The following is a 21,284-nucleotide window of genomic DNA, read 5'->3' on the forward strand; positions in this document are numbered from 1 at the left end:
ATTATCTGTATGTAAGCTAAGTATCAGTGCTATCAAAGTAGCTTACAAACTGGATTCAGCTAGCACAGTCAGAACTTTTACTGAAACCGTACTGGAAATAATACATCTTGCAGAAGAGGGAAGAACCATTCCTCCAGAAATACAAATAATAATAAAAAAATCCCTGACTAACTGTGGGCCAAAAAAGCCTTCAGCTTTTCTATCTTCAATAATGGATCTTTTACTTGTTACTTGTTACTATACTGAGCAAACTGTACTAACCCAGATGCAGAAAATGCGCCTCTGAAATTATTCCCCTCCTAATGTAAATTCATCATCACTTTGGATTGATCCACTGAAGCTGTGTATTTGTAAGACAGGATACTTGAACATCTTATGTTGAGACCAAAGTAAAAATCACAATTTTTTTAAAATCTTCAATTGCAATTATTGCAACTTTGCAATAAAAGTCTGTTAGGAGAATGCACCTCTAGAATTGCATTCTACACTCCTTTTATTACACTTTCCAGAAACAGATATAGAGTTAAGGATTTCTTTTTAAGGTGTGAAGAAAAGACCTTTGCAAATCTTCCCAGTCCCATGAGACAGAGCTTGTAAATCTAAGGATTTGACAACTCTCCCCACAGTGTTTTCAAGCACTCAACTGGAAAAATCCTTTCCTGGTATTCATTATCTGATCTGTACAAAGTTCATCTTTCCCACTGCAATGAGACAGATGAAAGCATATTAGATGTTTTTTATTTTTCAGAAGTCTTAACAAGAGGCTTCTGAAAACCCAAGAGGAAAGAAAAAATCTAATTACAGATGGAAACAGAATGTAATCTGGCATAGTTCTAAACCCAAATGTCCTGCTTAACCCTTGACTGTAGACAAAAATGTTCCTGATTGCTTCAAAGAGAACAACCTCTGTGGTGTTGGAAGTACTAGGTATGTCAGAACATCTCATGAATTTCAACTGAATGTAAATAGAGAAGTAGACTATCTCATCCCTGTAGGCATGACAAGACATGCAGATGAAAGGGTTAAATAATCAAGAAAAACTTGGTATGGTTACTCCTCTAATTTTATGATATCCAATACCTTTAGTGGAATGAAGAGAGGTCATGTACCATTATGAATAAATGAGTAAATGATAGAAAAATATAAGATACCTTTTCTCTGAAAGGCAGAGCAGCTGTCTTACCTAGATGTCACACTAATGTTCAAGGGTGGAAGAAAACCACACCATCACTTGTTTGTCCAAGAACTTTGCATGATTTTCTCCTTAAATTTGATTTAAAGCATAACTTGAAGAACACATTGGTAGTAGACAAAATGTGTATTTAAGCTATTTTTTTAAAAAAATGTTCTTAGATAACACAAATACAGTTTTAAATCAAGCTCAAATCTTGGCATACACATATTGCTCACTGAGGAACACTACGTTACTGCTGGTAAAGTCAAAAAAATCGGGAAGAATTGGAAGGCGAACAGTGAAAAGAAGTTCAAGTGGAAAATGCAATTCAGAGAAATATTTTCTCCAATCTATGCAAAGTAATTTGTGAAAATGGTAGAAGATGCCAGATAAAGAACTCTCAAACTGAACTTAGAGACCTATCTGTATCACCTAAAAAACTCTCTACATCCATCTCCCTACAGAGTTCACTCTGGTTCACTGTTTCCTTTGGTGCTATTGTCTGCCATGGGGTTACCATCAGAGAACACTGGTAGGCAGTACTTCCCTCTAACATCTATTTTCAACGGCCTAAATTGGTCTTCATAGGATTCCATTGTGCACGCTGCAAAGAAACTTGTCTTGTTGCCAGCTAGAACTCTGAACTACATGTCTTTCTTTTCTTCACTGTTCTTTTTTTGGTTCACAAGCAACCTCCTACCAAAAGCAGAATCTGCAGAAGAGACTACATCCAAGCAATAATGCAATGAAAAAGTATGAAGAGAAGCCCAGGTGGCCACCTTGCAAATTTCCAATGTGGAAGCCTTCGACCTCTCCGCCCAAGAAGCAGCTATAGTCCTAGTGTAATGAGCTTTACAAACCCTGGGAGCCTCTTTACCCTTAACTACATACGCCTCTCTAATACAATCCCTTAACCATCTAGCTAAGCAACTCTTAGAAGCCATTTGACCCCTCTTAAGACCCCCTAAGAGTACAAACAATCTGTCAGAAGATATGAAATCTTTGATTCTTCTGTGATAAACCCTAAGTGTTCTTCTTACATCCAATTTATGCAGCCGTTGCTCTTTGTCATTGCTGGGTTTAGGGAAAAATGAGGGCCAAGAAACCGTCTGGTTTAGATAAAACTCAGATGCCACCTTTGGGACAAAAAAAAATTTAAAAAGAGGAACCATCCAAAGAACTACTTTGTTTCTGAAGGAACTTTATACATGTTCTAAATATCAAAATTGAAATACTACAGAATATAAAACAAAATTGACATTGAAACAGCTGTACACAAAAAAACACTACTTGACACAAGTACATGAAAAAAACATTTTTGTTGCATCTCTGTGTGAGTTACATAGATTAGAAGTCTCCCATGAACACTAGAAGCAACCAAAAAATAATGAAAACAAGTACAAGGCTTCTGTCTATGCAATGTCTAGGGAAACTTTAGGTGACTTGGACATTCATCTACTTTTTATGAATCCACCATCTCTTCCTAATTTGCCAGCAGTACTACGTACAGAGCACTGACACTTCAGATATCCCTCACTGCCGAGACTGAGGGGTATGCTGGCTGTACCCAACCTAGCTTTAACCTACTGAAAGTATGGGTAACTGTCTAGCACCATCAGCATACACTTCAGCCTGGGCTAATCCTCTCTGCTTAGGCTGGTTCTGCAGCCTGTACTGCACTATTAACCTGACCTCCGTACCAAGTCAATTTAAAGCAGCTTCGGACATATCTACGCTCCTGACTGTCAAATTAAACAGGATTTCTAGTAATAAGGGTTCTAAAGAAGCACAGAAGATGGTCATTATATATTGCCTGGTCACATACTATAATGTGTTCTGATGAAAATAAAACAAAGATTCTAACCAATCCTTCTTATAAAAAAACTCAGCCATCATCAGTGAAAAAAAATAAGATTATCAACCCACTATAGGACATTAACGGAGAAAGTCTTAAATCCCTTTTGGTACTTAACACAACCTGGAACTACTGGGAACATAGCTTTCATTCTCCCACATCAAATCATCTTTCACTTCACTACAACTGAGATTTCCAACAATACAAAATTAAAATAATACCAGTAAGCCTTTCTTCTAGTCAGATGTCTTGTTAAAATTTTCTCTGGTCATGTCTTCCTTTCAAAAACTATCTGTAAGTATATCACTGAGCAAAGTTTTGTGAATAGAGCCACCTGATCAGAACAGCAACTCTGAACACAGAAGTATGTCTGAAGACTTCGCTAAAAGCACCACAAAAATATTTACCCTCACTTGTTTTCCAAGGTAAAATGAATTCTAGGGCTTTTTTCAGAATGTGCCTTCTACCCACAAGATTGCCTCCTACAAGATCTAATAATATTTCCCATTCAGATTTGATTAAGTAGAGGTACCAATTAAGAACTGACTTGCTATAGACACGATTACTCTAAAAGAATATTTCTCTAAGAAGGCGGCTTAACATTCTTTGGCGAAATAGTTCTGGATGGAATTAAGCTTGGAAAAAAGCCATCAGGATAATTTTTATTTCCTGGAAAGCAAAATATTTCTTGCTAATATTGAAATCTTTAAGTTCCCTAAATTACTGGAGACAACATGCCTTATAATAGTCACATAAATATCAAATAAATTTCCCTATTCAGGACTCTTTGAATTTTTTTTACACTTTGTCACACAATACAGTAGTAAAAAGTACATTTACCATTGCCCTTACTGAATGTATACCCTGTCCAACACACACAGAAAAGTCCACAAGTTTATTCTAACACCTCTTTGTAGATTCAAGGCCATAAAACATAGATCATAATTTATAATAGTTTAACATTTCTTGAGAATTAGTAAAACTGAGTGACTAAAGGAGGCAGAAATACATTGAAGTTAGTAGCAAAAATGGAATTTGAATGTACATTTTATTACAGCTTTGATGTATATCCTAAAAATATATAGATTAACTTGTAGTCCTTTATTTTGGAGTGTCAATATTACAGGTGAAGAATACATCAACAAAGTGTGTGCCTTGGAACTCTTACTTAATATTTTTATTTTCATCAATTTACTATTCTGAGACTACATCATTCCCAAAACACCTTTCTCCTCAGCCTGCAGCTTGACTATAGAGATGGTGAACATTTAACTTCACCAATCCTCTCCCCCTGAGCAGCCTGGCCTCATTTCTGGTCTGAGCTTTTCCTGCAATAGGATCAAAGCTCTTGAAACCACTTCTCTCTCATGACTTGGAGTCTCTACTGGCAGAAGCAGCAGAGTAGAAGAACATTTATGAGCATACTCCTGGAAGGAGTTATTCACTTGAATTTCCATGATACCAGGTTCTCCTGAATACAATTAGATAAAAAAAAAAAGAGTGAGCTTGAAACCTATACCAAATGCAAACCTGAGGCTTCATCATTTTACTGATGCAGAGCCTCTTTCTGTAACACAGCCGCTGAGGCCAGTGGGATAGGCATGCTAGTAAGCATAGTACATATGAGAAAGTATGAGAAATACAGGTTAAAACAAGGACTATATCCTTAGGCAGTTAGTTTCATGCAGACTAAGATCAACTAAGCTGATATTAAAGTCAGTGCTCTTATTTCTTGAAAAAGACAGCTTTCAAGGACAATTTCAGAAAAAGTCAATTTCAGAGAATTCAGAATCCAAGTGTTATTGTGTCCTATGTGACACACAGGATTTTATAGAGAATCTAGTAGGAGATATCTTGTTACAGTGTTTGATAGTTTTTCATCATGGTGCTCCATCAATGCCTACAGTTAGTGCATCACATCTCTACACACGGTAATCAGCTCTTTGCTATAAGTCATTCTGCTCAAATGTAAATCTGCACATTTCAAAAGCTTTTTCAGTGGATATGGTAACACATTCATTTGAAAAATATGATGACATAAATTAGGTAATTAATGTTGAAAATAGTATATTATTCTTTTGCACAAAGTAAACCAATAAAACAGGACAATCCTTCATTACCTTGAACATTCTTATTCCTCTCTGTAAATGAAGGCAGCAGCAGAATTTCCGTGGAGAGCTCCTCAATTTTTTCCTCCATTAATAAAAAGAGTTTGATAAGTTGAGAAATACATTTGAGCTGATACAAGGTTAAGCAGAAGTTCCGTCCTTTCCTGTGGTATTCCTGGGAGGCTATTCAAGTAAAATTATAAAACAGCTTTTATTATAACTGAAAAAAAAAAAAAAAATTATCCTGCAAAACTGATTATGTAAGACAGTATAATATATCAAGCAATTTAATTTTTCTTATAACATAATGTATCTTTTTCTCACTATAAAATACTGTTACACTATTTTTTCTTCACTCTTCAGCACTTCTCAATTATCTGTGAGGTTCCAATTGAATTCCAGATTTTGTCATTCATTAAACTAGGATTTTTTTCCATGCAATGGATCTACTCAGAAATGTTCTCACCTGTGTTTTACAGAAAACCCAACTGTGTTGCAAAAGCCGAAAGGGAAAAAAACACATCATTACTGTATTTTAATGGTTTGGGACATCACATCACTTGTCACTCTGCAAGTCACCTTGTCTGTTTAACAATCTGCTAGCACAATACAGTTGATGAATATGACATTTGAGTGAAAGAAACATCAATCTAACACTCCGCAACTTTAAATATGTGGGGTTTGAAAACAAGTGAGTCTGTCAGTGAGAAAATATCAGCAAGTATTATAACTATAAGCATTTGGTATTTAAAAGAAGAAACCGAACATTTTATTTTGAAAGGTTAACACATGCACTCATAACATATAATCATGTCACATCAACCAGGGAACTCTGATTTCAGTGCAGTCAGACTATAAACGACTGTGAGACGTTTCCAATCCAGTATTACCAAACCACATGGGTTTAAGTACTTTAATTTTATAATGTCTTTAAATGTAACAAATTTGCACTTCTATGGAAATTGTGGTGAACTGATACGATGTTCCTATGCAGTTCTATTGCAGATGTAACATCAGCAGAACCGTTAATCTGGAAAGTGTCAGAGGGAGAGCCAGAGTGGTCTGAAAGGGAATCTTTGAAAGAGGATAACAAAAAGAAATTGATTGAAATGTACTTTTGTGTGTCAAATCTTTCTCACCTTTGCGAGTTTTAAGTACTTTGTACCTTTCTTTTCCTTCAAAGTTTCTAAATATTTTTTTAGGCATTTACAAATCACTTTTAGACATAGATCTAAGCAGCAGAGTTGAACACTGAATACTAATTCTGTAATTTGCTATTCCAGTTTTGCAGCCTTAGAGACTGGACTGCAGGTTTTGCATGCACATCTGAATTTCCTCAAAGTTCCAAAAAGTTTGTATTCATGTTAGTCCCTTGCATTTCTAAGAAGGTCAAAAGAGTTATGCATAACTGCCTGTGTTGGAGTCTGTCCTATCTGAATAAGGAGTAAATAACAAATCTATCACTGGATTTCTAATTTTAAGTCTTAAACCCACAAAAAAATCACAATCTGCTATTCAGAGGATTTTACTCCTTACCTGAAAACTAGAGAATATAATCTGAGTTTAACTGATATGAAAAGACTGCCTGAGTCTGCAGTGTAAGAATCACAAAACACATCACGAAAATGTATAGAACATTAGTTCTATCTCCTATAATTTGAAAACCTTGATGCTTCTGCCCCATCTATTGAGGAACAAGGGATCAATCCATTTATTTGATTGCCTCAAATGATATTGTCCTTATTAGACTGAAAGTTGACATAAAAGACAAAGGTATAACACAGTAATGCTATTTTTAGAATACATTACCAAGCCCAGAAAAAGTAAAAACTTTTACTTTTAATGATAATTCAGAACATATTTCTGTTATATTGTTTCTCAGAAATGACAACTCATTTATTTAGTGCTTGATGTTCAAGTAGTGGGCACACACCCAAGTATCCAAAGCGTGACTGAAAGGCCATACATACCTCCAGATCATTAGGTTTAAAATACTGAACACAGCATTTAATTTTGAAGACCACCGACCAGCAATCTTGAACAAGCACCTCACTGTCCATTTTTTAGCAGAGTAGAATGAAAAAGCACTTCCTTTTTGACATTGTTCTGATTGGACAACCACCAGAAATAAACCTTTAAGAACTGTGAAACAGCCAAGAGCTAAGCAGCCAATGCAGTAACATAAAGAACATCTCAAAACAGTTTTATAAATCTTGTTGAAGATTGTCATGAAGAAAACATGTATGTTGTCATGAAGAGAACAGATGGAAAAGAGCCATGAGAACTGTGATATATGTTCAATCAAACCTCAGTGACATCAACCTGTTTGGAGGAAAATCAGCCATATTCACAGAGTGAGTATGCTTACTCTGAAAATGTTACTGGGTCATGACTTACTATTAGGTCAGAAAACCAATATAACTCATTTACCCAGGTGACACCGTACAGCAAGAGAAGCACCCCTCCATGATAAAAATGGTCTGAAATTGTTGTTAGAATCCTATACAAAGGATGGCTGAAAGCCCATCAAGGTGATCTCAGCCAGCCACAAATCAATTAAGCAATGGCATTTTAGTCTAACTGCAGGATAGAAAGGTAATGGAGAAAGTTACATGATACAAACCAACTTCCTTCCTGAACCATCTGCAATTTACTACTATCATTCTTCTAAATTTGATTTTTTTTTAAATTTGATTTTTTTTCTTCATGTCTGACTTTAATTCATGTAGTCCTTGTACAAGGAGACAGCTGGAGCAGGATCTTTGGATACAGACAAACCTCAACAAGAACCTCCTAAAAACAGGATATGTCAGCTTCCTGCTGAAGCAATACCTAGAGAGAATTTCTGAAAAGGGACAGAAAGGCTGGTACTGAGGCAATGGTGAGGTAAAGTTCATTCTACAGCCTTTGTCAATGTCCCATTAAGATGATTTTGCAAATACTGCTCAAAAAAATTTGAGATCAGGCCCTAAACAAACACAGAGGAGTAAGAAAAGGTTCTGAGCTCCTGAACATAGCCCCAGGCTTCCATCTCTGCAAAACAAGAATCATACCAATGTTGCTGTACAAAACCAGTATCTATGCTGATGATTCCTAAACTGCTCTGGCAGATGAATCTGCTAGCAGAAATATCCTATGTCAGGAAAATGAACTATCTTTAACTACAACAGAAAATATTTAAGCCAAGCACGGTGTCAGGGACCACTGAAGTCCGGCTGCTAGTTGAGGAACAGGGAGTCAAGCATGGTAATACAGCAAGCAGGACAGGCTCCTTGCCAGCCAGGCCCCCATCCTGGGCAAGGCAGATCCTGAGATGATAGGTTTCAACCAAGAGTCCAGATCACCAGCCAAGTTCATGGTGACCACACAAACCTGAGGTGGAGTCAGGAAGCTAATTCACCCTTTTAAATCTGGATCTGGTCTGGTGAAGGTAACCACAAGTCAGGAAGAGTTCAGTGAACACTCAGTGGAATCATGGTGATAAGGCAGGTTCAAGCTCAAGGCAGGAAAATTGAATCAATGTGGTCCACAGCTCTGGGGGAGATGAACATCAGGACATCTGTGATGTCATTCAAGCAGGGACTCAGAACCCAGGTGCAGCAGAAATAGATTTCCTGGGCAGGCTGCGGTGTAGGTCCCTGAAAAGAGTGGTCAGGGCCTTCAGGCTCACTAGTGCACAGAAAGCTATGCAACAGAAAGTTGCATAGCTCTTAAAGAACTTGAGTTTTCAGACAAAAACCTCAGAAAAATTGGCAAACTGTCTTACTGCCTCACAGAGGACAGTACAAGAAAGAACTATTTTGCTAAGAGGAAAAAAGAGAGAGTGCTTGAGGTTTCTGATACCTAGACTGCAGTTCTTTCTGGGGGATAGGAGGGAGAAGAAAAAAAAATTACTTGAATTAACTTGAACCTGCACTGCCAGTATCTGTAGCCAGTAAATAAATCTTGATGGTTCATTACACAAAACTGGAATGAAGCAAAGGAATAAGCTCAGAACTTTCCTGCCATAAACATCTCTATACTTAGATAGTCTGTACGCTTGAGTTCGTACCATATAGAGGCAGAGGGGACCTAAAGAATATTTCATTTAATTTAATTTCATTCATTTCTATTTCATTTCTTCAGGCATGCTGATTCACTAATCCAGCTATCAAAAAATGGACCAGAAGTCTGTCAACGCAAACAAGGTTACTCTTAGGAAGCTTTTCTTATAGAAAAAGAAGGCCCAAGTAAAACTAATACTGGATGTCTATCAATTTGTGCAAGGTTTGTGCACTGGTGCCAAGGCAGCTGATGCAGTTATACAACATTGGAGAAACTAGGGGTACTGTTTTCAGGTTTGGCCTTTCATTTTAGCAGAGTGCATTGAAGCAGAAGAAATCTCCCTAAGATCTGAAGGACATGCCATCCTTGTTGAAGAATAAAGCTGTCCAGTTTACCAAAGACCATTTGGCTGGATCTAGCTGGACAGATGGTATAGAATTTCACTTCACCAGTGATGAAGTTGAGAGGTGCCCATATGAATTCTAAGACAGCTAATAAATAAATTAAAGCATGTTTCATGCAACATAAAGTGAAAGGTATTTTCTAAAGTACTTGATTATTGTACCTGACCTTCTCCTAAGTACTTAAATTCAGTAGCAAGGTATCTGCCTTTATTTTAGCACTTTTAAAGATTTTCCCTCATCTCTGAAAAGGAAGACGCAGGAGGAATAAGACCGAGCTAGATCTAGATGACCTGTGTATATTTGCTAACTTGTGATTTTACACCGAGTTTCAAAAGTGATACTTTCCTCAAAGCTGTAGCTATTGAAACCATTAAAAAAATGTGTTCCAATTCCCTTGGTTATTGCCTGGAGGCACTTAAAATCTCAGAAGGCCTAAGAAAACATGTATGAACGAGATCCATAAGCTAAATTTAACTTTTGTTACTATTTTCTCTTTCTATTATTTTTTATGAGCATATTATCTCAAATGTTTTAAAAAATCCTGAATTCACGACATCTCAAAAACTGAGTGCCTAATTCCAGTAATTTCAACTCATCCAGGCATGTGACACAGTAAAGTATGGCACAAATACCTGCATCAAAGGTGAGCTGGCTCTGAATGTTAAAGAATAACTACATTATGACAGTGTTGCTCTCAGATTAATTAGCCTTTACTACTCACTTTACAGAGCCACATGGCTAAACTGCTTCTGAGACTCATGGTGGAATCCTTGGAAAGCAACCTGATGACTGTTTTCTTCAGTGATTACAGTGGGGATTTCTCCCTCAGCAGGAACTAAGTGTCTAAAACCCACTTAAACAATTATACTATAAAATACCTTCCCAATACACAATACATTAAATATCATTCATCTGTCCCCATTTCTAAGGCTTGATTTCATGTAAGATAGATCTACAATAAGGTTCTACTACAGACACAAGTAGGCAATGTCAGGGATTTCATTCAATAAAGCCATGTAAGGAAGAAAATAAAAAAATAGGAAGTGCAATATTAAATTTAAAATCTAACTACAAGCTGCATACATAATAAATGGAATTACCATTTTGCTAAATCCAAAAAGAAATAGCCTAATAAAGCAAAACAAACTCAGCTGCTGACAATCACTGTGTATAGGGGTATTCCAAGAGGTAAATTTTCAAAGTCATGCACAGGGAGTTACATACATAAATTCCATTAACAATAATGTGTTCCTCAGGTCTCAGTGATATTAACTTTTAAGTGATGCTATAACTATTATAACAATCTTGCATTTATGACTGTATTCATCTGCCCACTATCTCCTAAACAAACTTGTATATATGTTATATTATTATTCCATTTGCATTTAGCAAAGATATATTCCATTTTTATGGACATCTGCTCACAGTTTTCTCAAACTGTGTGTTGGTATACAATTTTTAATGCAACTGCTAGGTTTAAATAATTGGTATTGCTGGATATAATTGCTAATTTGCTTATACTGTAAAAAGCAACTTAGTATTTCTGTATAGCAGATGTAATACACGGTATTACACAGAACTAAATTATTACAAACAGTGCCAGCAGTTTTCTATACACAGTACTTATGATAATTATAAAAAATCATCTTCATTACTGCAAGCTAGCATTTTTTTAACAGTTTAATTTGGATATGTTACAAGATACATTCAAGTCACATGGATACAATTACTGCAAATCCAAGAAGCTATAAAATGTTCCTAAACAAATCCCTTTGACCCTGTTAATGTCTGTTTCTTATTAATCTCAGGCTACATTGTTTGTAGCGTGAATTTTTTATGGAATATGAAAAAAAAAAGGAAATCCCTTAACAGTTGTTATTGATTCCACCATTTACTCACTCAAAGATAAGTGCCATTTACAAAGCAGAACAGATGCAGATGCTGACAGAAATGTAAACAATTGTTGCATGGCTTACTGCCAGATTCTAAGCCAATACATTAAATTCCAAGTGAAGCACATTTCCCCTATAGATTGCATTTATTGCCACTTCATTTCCTATGTGCTCTGTCTCTCTATTGCTGCGCCTGGCACTAAGCTATTTTCAGTTCTTTGGTGACCCCTGAGGCCTAGTCCTACCTCACATAGCCATTAGAGAAGGGAATTGCATGTGTCTGACATGGTCTGAAACCAATTATTTGATATTTTCTTCAGAATGATGCCCAACTCTGTTGGGAATGAGCAATCATGAAATAATTTACCTCCTGATTTAATTTTTTTCTGCACAAATTAGTTGTAGCCTGAGCTAGCTATACACAGCTGCTTGTATCTCTGTCTTATCAAGATTCTACTTGAAATGGTGAAAAAGGAAAGGACAGAGTAGAGTTGAATAGAATAGATTGGAGAATCCTGCTTTAAAAAGGCATTGACAAGTTTATCAGATATACTGATCACCTGTGCTCTTTGCTGATTGAAACTGACAGAGCTAGAAAGAACTATTAGTGATGTAAACTGTTATGTGAGTGGTTAAGGTTTTTTAAACACCTGTCTCGCTTTGCAGCTCTCTGATGGGTGCAGTGAGACCTGGGAGTTCTGGGATAATCTGGTAAAGCAGCCTTCACAAAGAAGCTACACACTGTCATTTTTGTCCCTTTAAAAAAAAAAGTCACAGATCCAAAAACGGTAAACATTTTATTAGACATCTCCATTACTGTGTGACCTTCATAAATGCTTATACTATACATTCATACTGTGCATGTGGCAAAAAAATGCAGTGAAGTAAGAGATCTCAACTTCTGTATAAACATGATAAGCATGCATAAATTTGCATATATTTATGCAGAGTGTGTCTGTCACAGTGCTGTCACTGCCAGCTATTAAACAACCTCAGTGAAAACTAAACTAATTTTTTGAAAGGGATTCGCTACACATGCAACTGATTAAAATTTAAATTGATTAATTTTAATTTTTTTTAAAATTTAATTATTTTCTTGATTAAAATTCATTTAAATCTGCTCCATAATGTCTTCCCAGTAAAATGAGATGAGTTTTGACCCCATAGTGAAGGTTGATTCCATGTCAGGTTGCTAGATGTTTGCAACCAAATGCTCAAGTCCTTTGTCAACATTGCATGGGTAGGTCCACCAATATGAAATCTTTAATTGTAAATTGTGTTTACTGACCAACTGGTAAACAAAAGGATAGACCAATGCTGGAAACACACCATGGAGAACAAGAAGATAAAGCACACTCTGACTTCAAATTTATGTTGTCATCTTAAACAAATGATCTCACAAATCTGACCCCTTTACAACCCTGAGGAACAAACTAAAGAGACTTCCTGAAGCACTCTGAGGATGAAGTGCTTTGTAGTCATGTTCAAGAAAATTACTTTATGCACAGATACCTATGTCAGTTTGCTCTGAAACCAGACTCAACCTCCTCCTTAATTCCCAAAAGCATGCACAGCCTCTAATAAATTACAAGATGTTCGTATCATACACTTCAATTCCTGATAGACAGTGACACTTTAAACAATTCAAATGTAAGTGAATTACTTAGTTCCTGAATTAGAACAAATTAACTGACTGGTCCATTTAAGGAATTTAACATTCGACATCCAAAAATTTTTTAATAATTTTAAAATATTCAAACAGCACACATTTTCTAAACATCCCTTCAACTAAAATGACATTTAAACTTGTAGATAGATAATAGCTGCAGTTGTTTCTAGCAGTTAAGAGTGGGTTTTCAGGTGCTATTCTATAACTAATAACTTCTTTTTGAAAACTGCAAGAACTATCCTATGACAAAATGATGCTCTTAGTAATTTTTCTCAGAGAGCTGAAACAATATTTTGGCCTTACCAATGACATAAACTGATTCCAGACGTATTTTTTTATTTTTCTTCAGCCTACACTGTGGGCTGAGGGAGTTATCACATTCTCTGAAGTCTTCACACTCACACACAGAAAACACCAAAGTAGAATGTTTTAAGAGCATAAAAACTAAGAAAGCCTGCTGAAAATAACTGCAAATAGCACCTACAGTGAAATTGGAGTCCTTGAAGAACTCGAAAAGTTGATGTTCCTCAGTCATTACTGAAAGAAATTAAGGACTGCCAAGTCTGTCAAACCTTCTCATGAATTCTAACTTTGATAGGACTTGCATGTGTTTCCCTGCAAACCATTTTATAACACTTGGCTGATAAAAGACAGTTCTAATGTGTATATGAAAACACAGTAATCAACATATTTATTTTAATCTGGCTTACATTTCTTTAATGCCTACAAAAGCAAAAATGTCTGCCAGCTGAATTTCAATGCATTCACTGGGTCTCTCACAGATTGGTTCATTACATAGGAACTACTCTACTCAATTTAGACTGTTAGGAACCTTCAACCAATCAGTAATTTCTATCATGTGTAGATCATTCCTTTCTGTGGGAAGGATGTATCTGTATGATATTAGATACTACAAATTTCCTTAAAAATAGATTTATGTGCCTGTGTCACCTCTGCTTCTCACAGTCCAAGATATGAGAGCCAGTTCTAATTTGTTCAAATAAGACAAAAAAATACAGCTGGAGCCAATACTCTTAATTTTGCTTCCCATGCCTTTGTATTTCAAAATTCTAGTTTAGCAAAGTCACCACAGAGTTCTCATGATTACTTTTCCAATGAATATAAGCATCAAAAATAAATATAGGCAGACAAAGAGGGCCAACACTGGCACTTAAAAACTTCAAGAGAAATGTTTCAAAATTAATAATTTTTAACAAATATTTTGTAGAAAGACTAATATACAGAAGAATGATTAATCATGTGTGAGTAAAGATACAAGTTCCCACTCACTGTGCTGAGATTACACAAGCACTTCTTCACGCATGAGCTCACAATATGGTGCGTAACAGAACATGTAATTTCTGTGTTACAGAAATTACTGGAATTTCCCAGCACATGAACAGAAAATAAATACACTGTCCCTTGTGCTAAAGTATAAAGATCTGTTTCGTAGCCAGAGGATGATCAGTGTGTGAATCTACTGAGGCAAAGTAAATTCTTCTGGAAAATCTGAGACCAGTAACTGATCTAATTTCAGAGAGTCCACAATATTTATGGGCACAATGTGCTAGATTTCTAATTAAGAAGTTGGACTAGGTTTTAACCACTTTTATTCTCTTTAGGTCAGATAGACCAGAATATATCCATTGCCTTGCTCTGTTCAGTAAATGTAGTGAAAAGTCCCATAAAATGACTGTGAAAGCTCTGTCTTTCAAAAACTCAGTAGATACATTGAAGATAGAGATCAAATTTGATCTTGATTGAAGATAGAAAGGTTTTTAAAAATTGTAAGACTCAGTGAAAAGGACATAAACATCCTAGTTTAGCATGCTACAACCATCTTGTGGGCATCCCCGCTAATTTAACCATCTATATTATTTTCCAAAACAAACTATTGTGACTAAAATAATTTTGACATTTTACTGCATAATTTTTAGTTCAGAAGGTTCACTGTCTTGACAAAAATCAGTTAAGACCATCTCATTAACTTGTGATTAATGATGGTAGATGCATATATTGAAAAGACTCCTGTAACAACTGTCTTTGATTCAATTCTACAGGATCATATTTTAAAGACATTTTTGAAGTGTTCTTTAATCTGCCATAATCCTACACAGTTTTCTTCATGCAAGCCCCTATTCCGAAGTCAGAGAGACCTTCACCATAATTGTCCCTCAGATTTTGTCACTTTATTATTAAAGAGAAAACTACAGTCTATAAATGTCAAATTGACTTCTGAACATTCACAAAATATCAGACTATAGAGTAAATCAGTTTTCCTCCCACTTGGGAGGAGAGTACAATGATTAGAGAACAGCAGGTTAAATGTTCTCTTCATTCTGAGAAGAAAATGCAGGTATGCTTGTGAAAACACAAAGGAAAATAATTAGCTGATGTCTGTTAATTGTGAAAGCATTTTGAAAAAAAATACTACCAAGAATGAAACCATGTGCCTTTCAAGCTCTGCAGAATTGTGAAAATAGATTTGAATTCAGGTTTAAAAAGATGAAGAGTAAGAACTTCATTAGGACACAACAGTCTTAAAAAATACAAACCAAGATATAATCAAGAATTTGATGTTTAAAATATAAATAATTTGAAAAAAGAAATTAACATGTAAATAACAAGATAATAGAATTCTGTAATAGGCATATTTTCAATATGGCAAAGTAAGGAGATTTCACTGCCCATCTTCATAATTTGGGCTTAATAAGCAATTTCTAGCAACTGCTCTAAAAGGAGAAGGTCTTCAGGCACACTACCAGCTACCCACTTTGCAACTGAATGTTCACCTGACATTTCAGTAACTTAAATACTGTTATCTTTCACCCTACCATGCACTTAAAAAGTAACAAGCTTAGTGCTTTTGTAATCTTTATGAAAATGTCATTCTCGCAATAGAAACACATTTGTGGTCTTATGGATATTATGTTCATATGGCCTTTAAGAGTGTACTTCCATTTTATGGAAGTTTCCATGAACTCTGCATGTTCAAACAGGTGGTTTTATTTTCTCCTCATTACTATTCATATTTTCATTTAATATAGTTGTGCAGAAGAAATCAAACACAATACTTGCAAGGATAAGAAATAAGTAATATGTGACAAAGAAGCTATAAAACATATTATTTCCTATATTAAATTTATGGATATTTATTTTGTTTCCCCTGAGTAATGGGATCTTGTTATGCCTGTCAAAAATGTATAGGTTTCCCAAGGAAGACAGAAAACTTCAGAAATCTGTATTATATCTGTATATCCACTGGTTTTCAATTTCAACTTTGTATTTGTAAATTCTCATCAACACTATTTGTTCCATTATTTTAAATGGGTGAAAAGCCTATTGCATATCTCAATGTTGACTGGTTCATAATAAAAAATTATCAATCTCTGGTATATAGAAAGCAAAACAACTAATGATTGTGTTTGCATTTTTACTCAATCCCTGTGTAGTAACATTTTTGCTGTTGTCATGCGGTCAGCATATATTGTGATAGTTATGTATGCGTAAGAAAGAAGTGCTATAGTTTTACTTGATACCTATTACTTCCCTGTCTTTCATGGATGGAAACCACATGGTTTTTTACTTCACCTGCGTAAGGTAGGGAGAAGATTGTTCCATATCTCACAGTATCTGAAGACAGACAGAGAGAGTTGAGGTTGTTCAGCATGGAAAAGGCTCCAGGAAGACATCAGAGCCCTCTCCAGTACCTAAAGGGGGTACAGGAGAAATGGAGAGCAGGGGCAGGAATGATAGGACAAGGCAAAATGGCTTCAAATTGAAAGAGGGTAGCTTTAGATTAGATGTTAGTCTGAAATTCTTGATTGGGAGGGTGATAAGGTACTGGCACAGGCTGCCCAGAGAAGCTGTAGATGCCCCATCCCCTGAAGTGTTCAAGGGCAGGTTGGATGAGACTTTGAGCAGCCTGATTTAGTAGAAGGTGTTCCTGCCCATGACACAGGAGTTGGAAGCAGATGATCTTTCAGGTCCCTTCCACCTTACAATTCTGTGAATATATGTGCAGAGAAGCTCAAGGGGTCAAGTAGTTGCAATACAGGTACCATTCTTCTTGTATCTTGTTTTATATAGGTCCCTAAAGCTGTGTTCCTATGGAAGTTATATTGCCAAGCACTCTGTAAGGGGACATAGAGATTAGAAATATAAGACAGAAGGAAATGCCAAGCAGGCAGCAATATAATGGAAGCACATGCTGGTCATGGGCAAACAGAAACAAAACCAGCATGTCCACAGGAGGAGACAAGCAGGTTATTGTGGGTTTCCTGAAGGAAGCAGAAACAGAAAAGAGGGACATGTAAGGAAGCAAGGAGGATGGAGTTACCCCTTTATTGTTATATTTATAATGTCTAAAGGTCACTACAGTAATTATATGGGTCTTCAAATACCCTAGAGTTTAAATTTATGGAAACAGTAATCTTCAAATAACTTCCATAATTAAATTCTAAAACTTCGTAATTCTAAACATTTGGCCCTTAGGAACATATAACACATTTAATGGAAAGCTTGCTTGAACCGGTCCAAGGACTTGGACAATAGAATTTTGAATCCTTGAAGAAGCAGGATGTCATACTGGATATTATCATCTGTAATCCATATGGACTACTTTGTACTGTATATCTTCCCAGCACTTTAGAAAGATGCAGCAGGACTTTCAGGACTGAACAGTAGCAAGTCAAGTTCCACTTTCATCCTCATACTTGTTTGGAACTCTTTAATTTCCACATTTAAATGGTAGATGAATTACACTCAGGTTATTGAGCCAAAAGTATTCCCAGATGTGAATAGTTGGGGTATTTTTAATCCTGTAGTCACTAAACCCAGAAGTATTAATACTATTTTAGGTATATTTTTGATAGAAAAGACAAAAATCATAGAAGATTGGCTGTAGGCCACAATGGTGGCTATTGAGATTGCAAACCAAGCGAGTGTAAATTATACAGAATGATAAAAGCAAGTCTGAAACCAAAGCTCTTAATTTCAAAAAGAGGAAATTATAAACTAGGGGGAATAAAACCATATGCACTTAAACACAGTAGAGAAGTCAAATGTAAGTTAAATGTGCAAAACCCAAAACTCGTATCTCAAGTTAGCTCCTCAGGAAATTGCTGGGAATATGCAAGTAGAAGTGAGAGGAAAATAGATTTTTCTTACAAAGTACTTTAATTTAACATCCCAAAGTTGTCTTCACTTCAACAAGTTACTCCAGAGCCTGTTTCTGTTCTTGCTCCCAACTCCACTGCACAAATGCAGCTCGTATAAATGGTACTAAATCCTTCTATTCAAGATTATCTATATGCAATATTAATTTTAGGTGTTCCACAAACACAATATTCTGTAGGAACGCATGAACATTTAAAGATAATAGATTTAAAATATAATTTAAATCACAATTTTCACTTAAATATATCTTTATAATAGAATGGAAGTTGGTTATAATCTGGAGAAAGAGAAGAGAAGAGAAGAGAAACAAAGCCTGCTGGACATCTAACTAAGAGGATATATACTGGAGTAAAAGCGTAATACATTAATATCAAAGTATATCTCTGAAAGTATTTTAATTATTTTCTAGGTAAAAATGTGCTTAGTCAAATCAGCATCATTTTAGTTTACCTCCATTCTGCAATAATATTTTTCTTAAAAATAATGAACTACTGATATTTAGAAACACAATATCTATTGGCTCTGATTTTAAAAACAGAGTCCAGTTATGATTTTAAATGTTTAAGGGTCTCTGGAAAGTTTGTGACATTTAAAAATACTAAGCCAATGAATTTTAATATCTCAGAAAAAAATAAAATTTAAACTGTGATCTCTCTTTCATTTTAGCCACAGGAAATTTTAAAAAACCAGCAGATTACTCTACATAAGTATTTTTGCTCTGTTTATTTACAAAAACTATATAAATAAAGCCAAAGAAAATCTTCCATTAATACATAAACTGTTCATAATTCGATGGGGTTTAAGTTTCTTTGGCTGGTGTCTTATCACCTGCAAGAGTAGCTGTTTCTTTATCTAACAGATAACAAATTATTATTAATATAGGTTAATCATGCCTGATTAAACTAGCTTAACATTTTTGCAAACAAAGGAACACAAAAAAGGTTTAAAAGGTAAAACTACAATACACAGACAGATATAGAACAAATAATTTCTGAGAAATACCACACTGGAAATCAATGCAAAAAATCATGAGACAACCTGAAAACCAGCTGTGATTCTTTCCATGCTAAGTATGGATACTTTTCATACAGATATTTTTCTCTTACTTTTAAATACCACAACATTACATAAACTTTTGAAAGATGCAAATTATTAATATGATAGAAAGTCTGAAACAACAGAATCCCATTAATAACCCAAAAAACTTGAAGTAGTGTATTGGGAAATATTCCTTGCATATTATTCTAGCATGCTGGAAACACTGATTTTGTTCTGAAAGTACACAGAGAAATTATAATTCATGTTATATATAAACCTCCTACAATAAGACCCCAAATACTATAGACTGAATCCTTCACTGTTAAAGGTAATAAGAGGCACAGATCTAACAGGTAAGAGGATCAAGTTGTAACATAAAACCACCTGCCTCCACTAGAGCTGGCAACTGAAGATGCTGAGTTCCAAAAATTTGCTTCTTTTCACATGCCATTTTGACAGCTTCTCTGTCAATCCACACACTTACTAGGTACTGATAAATGGAAACAATCTCTTTATATTACTTCACAAATAACTGCTTTAATACAGAATTAAAAGAAAACTGTTAATTCCTTACTTCACAGGGAGATTATTATATATGGAATATTTTAAAGATAACTGTTAAAGCCTGTTTTAGACTATTTCTATTTTACCAAAAGAAATAGGTTGTCTACAAAAAGTTTTCTGAGCACTGTTTTATTATTTTCTGTTATTTTTTTTCCTATGCTGTATAGTAGGATCAATTACAGCAGTTCTTATAAAAAAAACCCACAACAAACATCAACTAAAAACCACATTACCCTGAGGATGGACTAAGCAAACACAAACCCTTCTATCACCTCCGGGATAACAGTCCCAATTGAATGCACTAGATTAAATTATTTTGATATTCTGAAATGTGCTAGTTTGAAGGCTCCCAGAGGGCAGAGGCAACATACATCAAAAAACAAGAAACACATCTGTCTTTCAGCTAAGAAAAAAACCTTTTCTTTCTGTCCTTCCCTCCATATTTATGCACGAGTTTTTTTTGATACTTGGCTAACTGGGTATCATTGCCAAGGTAATCTATTAAATCAATGGAAAAATTAAATTTCCACTCTAATTTGTTGGAGGGCAACAAAGTACCAGAATTTAACACCTCTAAGTAGGAAAAGTCACTTGACATTAAGAACTTTTCCACCATTACAGACCTCTTAGAATATTTCCCAAACAGTTATTTCACTATGAATTGCCTTGTGAACATTTTAATTCTAAAGGAAAAAAATGCGTTTATATAACTTAGTGTGGTACAAATACAGTATAGTCATGCATTTGTAGGAGAGAAATCGCTTTCTAAAAAAGGCTCTTCACATACAAACTCATATACAAATAAGTTACTCAGTAATAGCTGTTTTAATAATAATACCAGGATAATTTTTGCTTGAGTTGATGAATAATACCAAATTACAGGCTACAGACATTTCTACATGTCCAGAAAACTAAAAAAAAAAAAAAAAAATCACATTCAAAACTTCACAACTCTGATCTCATATTTTGTTTTAGCCTTCTTATTTCTGATTTCACTATTGGTGCCTTATGGTTTTCCTGCCTGAAGTCAGTAAGAGCCATTTTCTGCAGAAAACTAGTAGGAACAGTAGAGAACCAGTAGGCAAATCAATACCTACTTCCCATACTAACTTCCTGAAGTAGAATAACATGAAAAAACAACTATGACAACCCCTGTGAAGAAAGTAATCCTGAGAATTAAATTATATAAATTAACAGAAATTCCAAACACATTTTATGCTGCTGCATCTGGAATCCAAGATTTAATGAATTTTCAATAAAAATTAAAATCTGGTCTAATATTTATGAAATAGAAAAATTGTATTTTAATTAATTGTGGAAAATTTTTTAAAGTTGCAAGTAAGTTCTAAGATTTACTT

At 35.1% G+C, this 21,284-nt stretch overlaps 1 protein-coding gene across 50 annotated transcripts in view; it reads right to left on the reverse strand.

The window, feature by feature from the left end:
- KIAA0825 (KIAA0825 ortholog) overlaps positions 1 to 21,284 on the reverse strand; it is a 239,834-nt gene that overhangs the window by 163,706 nt on the left and 54,844 nt on the right. For 43 of the 50 annotated variants that reach the window (XR_015280922.1, XR_015280925.1, XR_015280921.1 and 40 more), the window contains one exon: positions 5,150 to 5,320. The exons of the other annotated variants lie outside the window; for them this stretch is intronic. Coding sequence is in view for 36 of the 43 variants with exons in the window: in XM_086868965.1 (XP_086725091.1) it covers positions 5,150 to 5,320 (171 nt within the window). In the remaining 7 variants the exon portion in view is untranslated. The remainder of the gene's footprint in view (positions 1 to 5,149; positions 5,321 to 21,284) is intronic. 50 annotated transcript variants of the gene reach the window in all.

This window comes from Cyanistes caeruleus, chromosome Z, assembly GCF_971803275.1.
Source record: "Cyanistes caeruleus chromosome Z, bCyaCae1.hap1.1, whole genome shotgun sequence".
NCBI classification, from domain to species: domain Eukaryota; kingdom Metazoa; phylum Chordata; class Aves; order Passeriformes; family Paridae; genus Cyanistes; species Cyanistes caeruleus.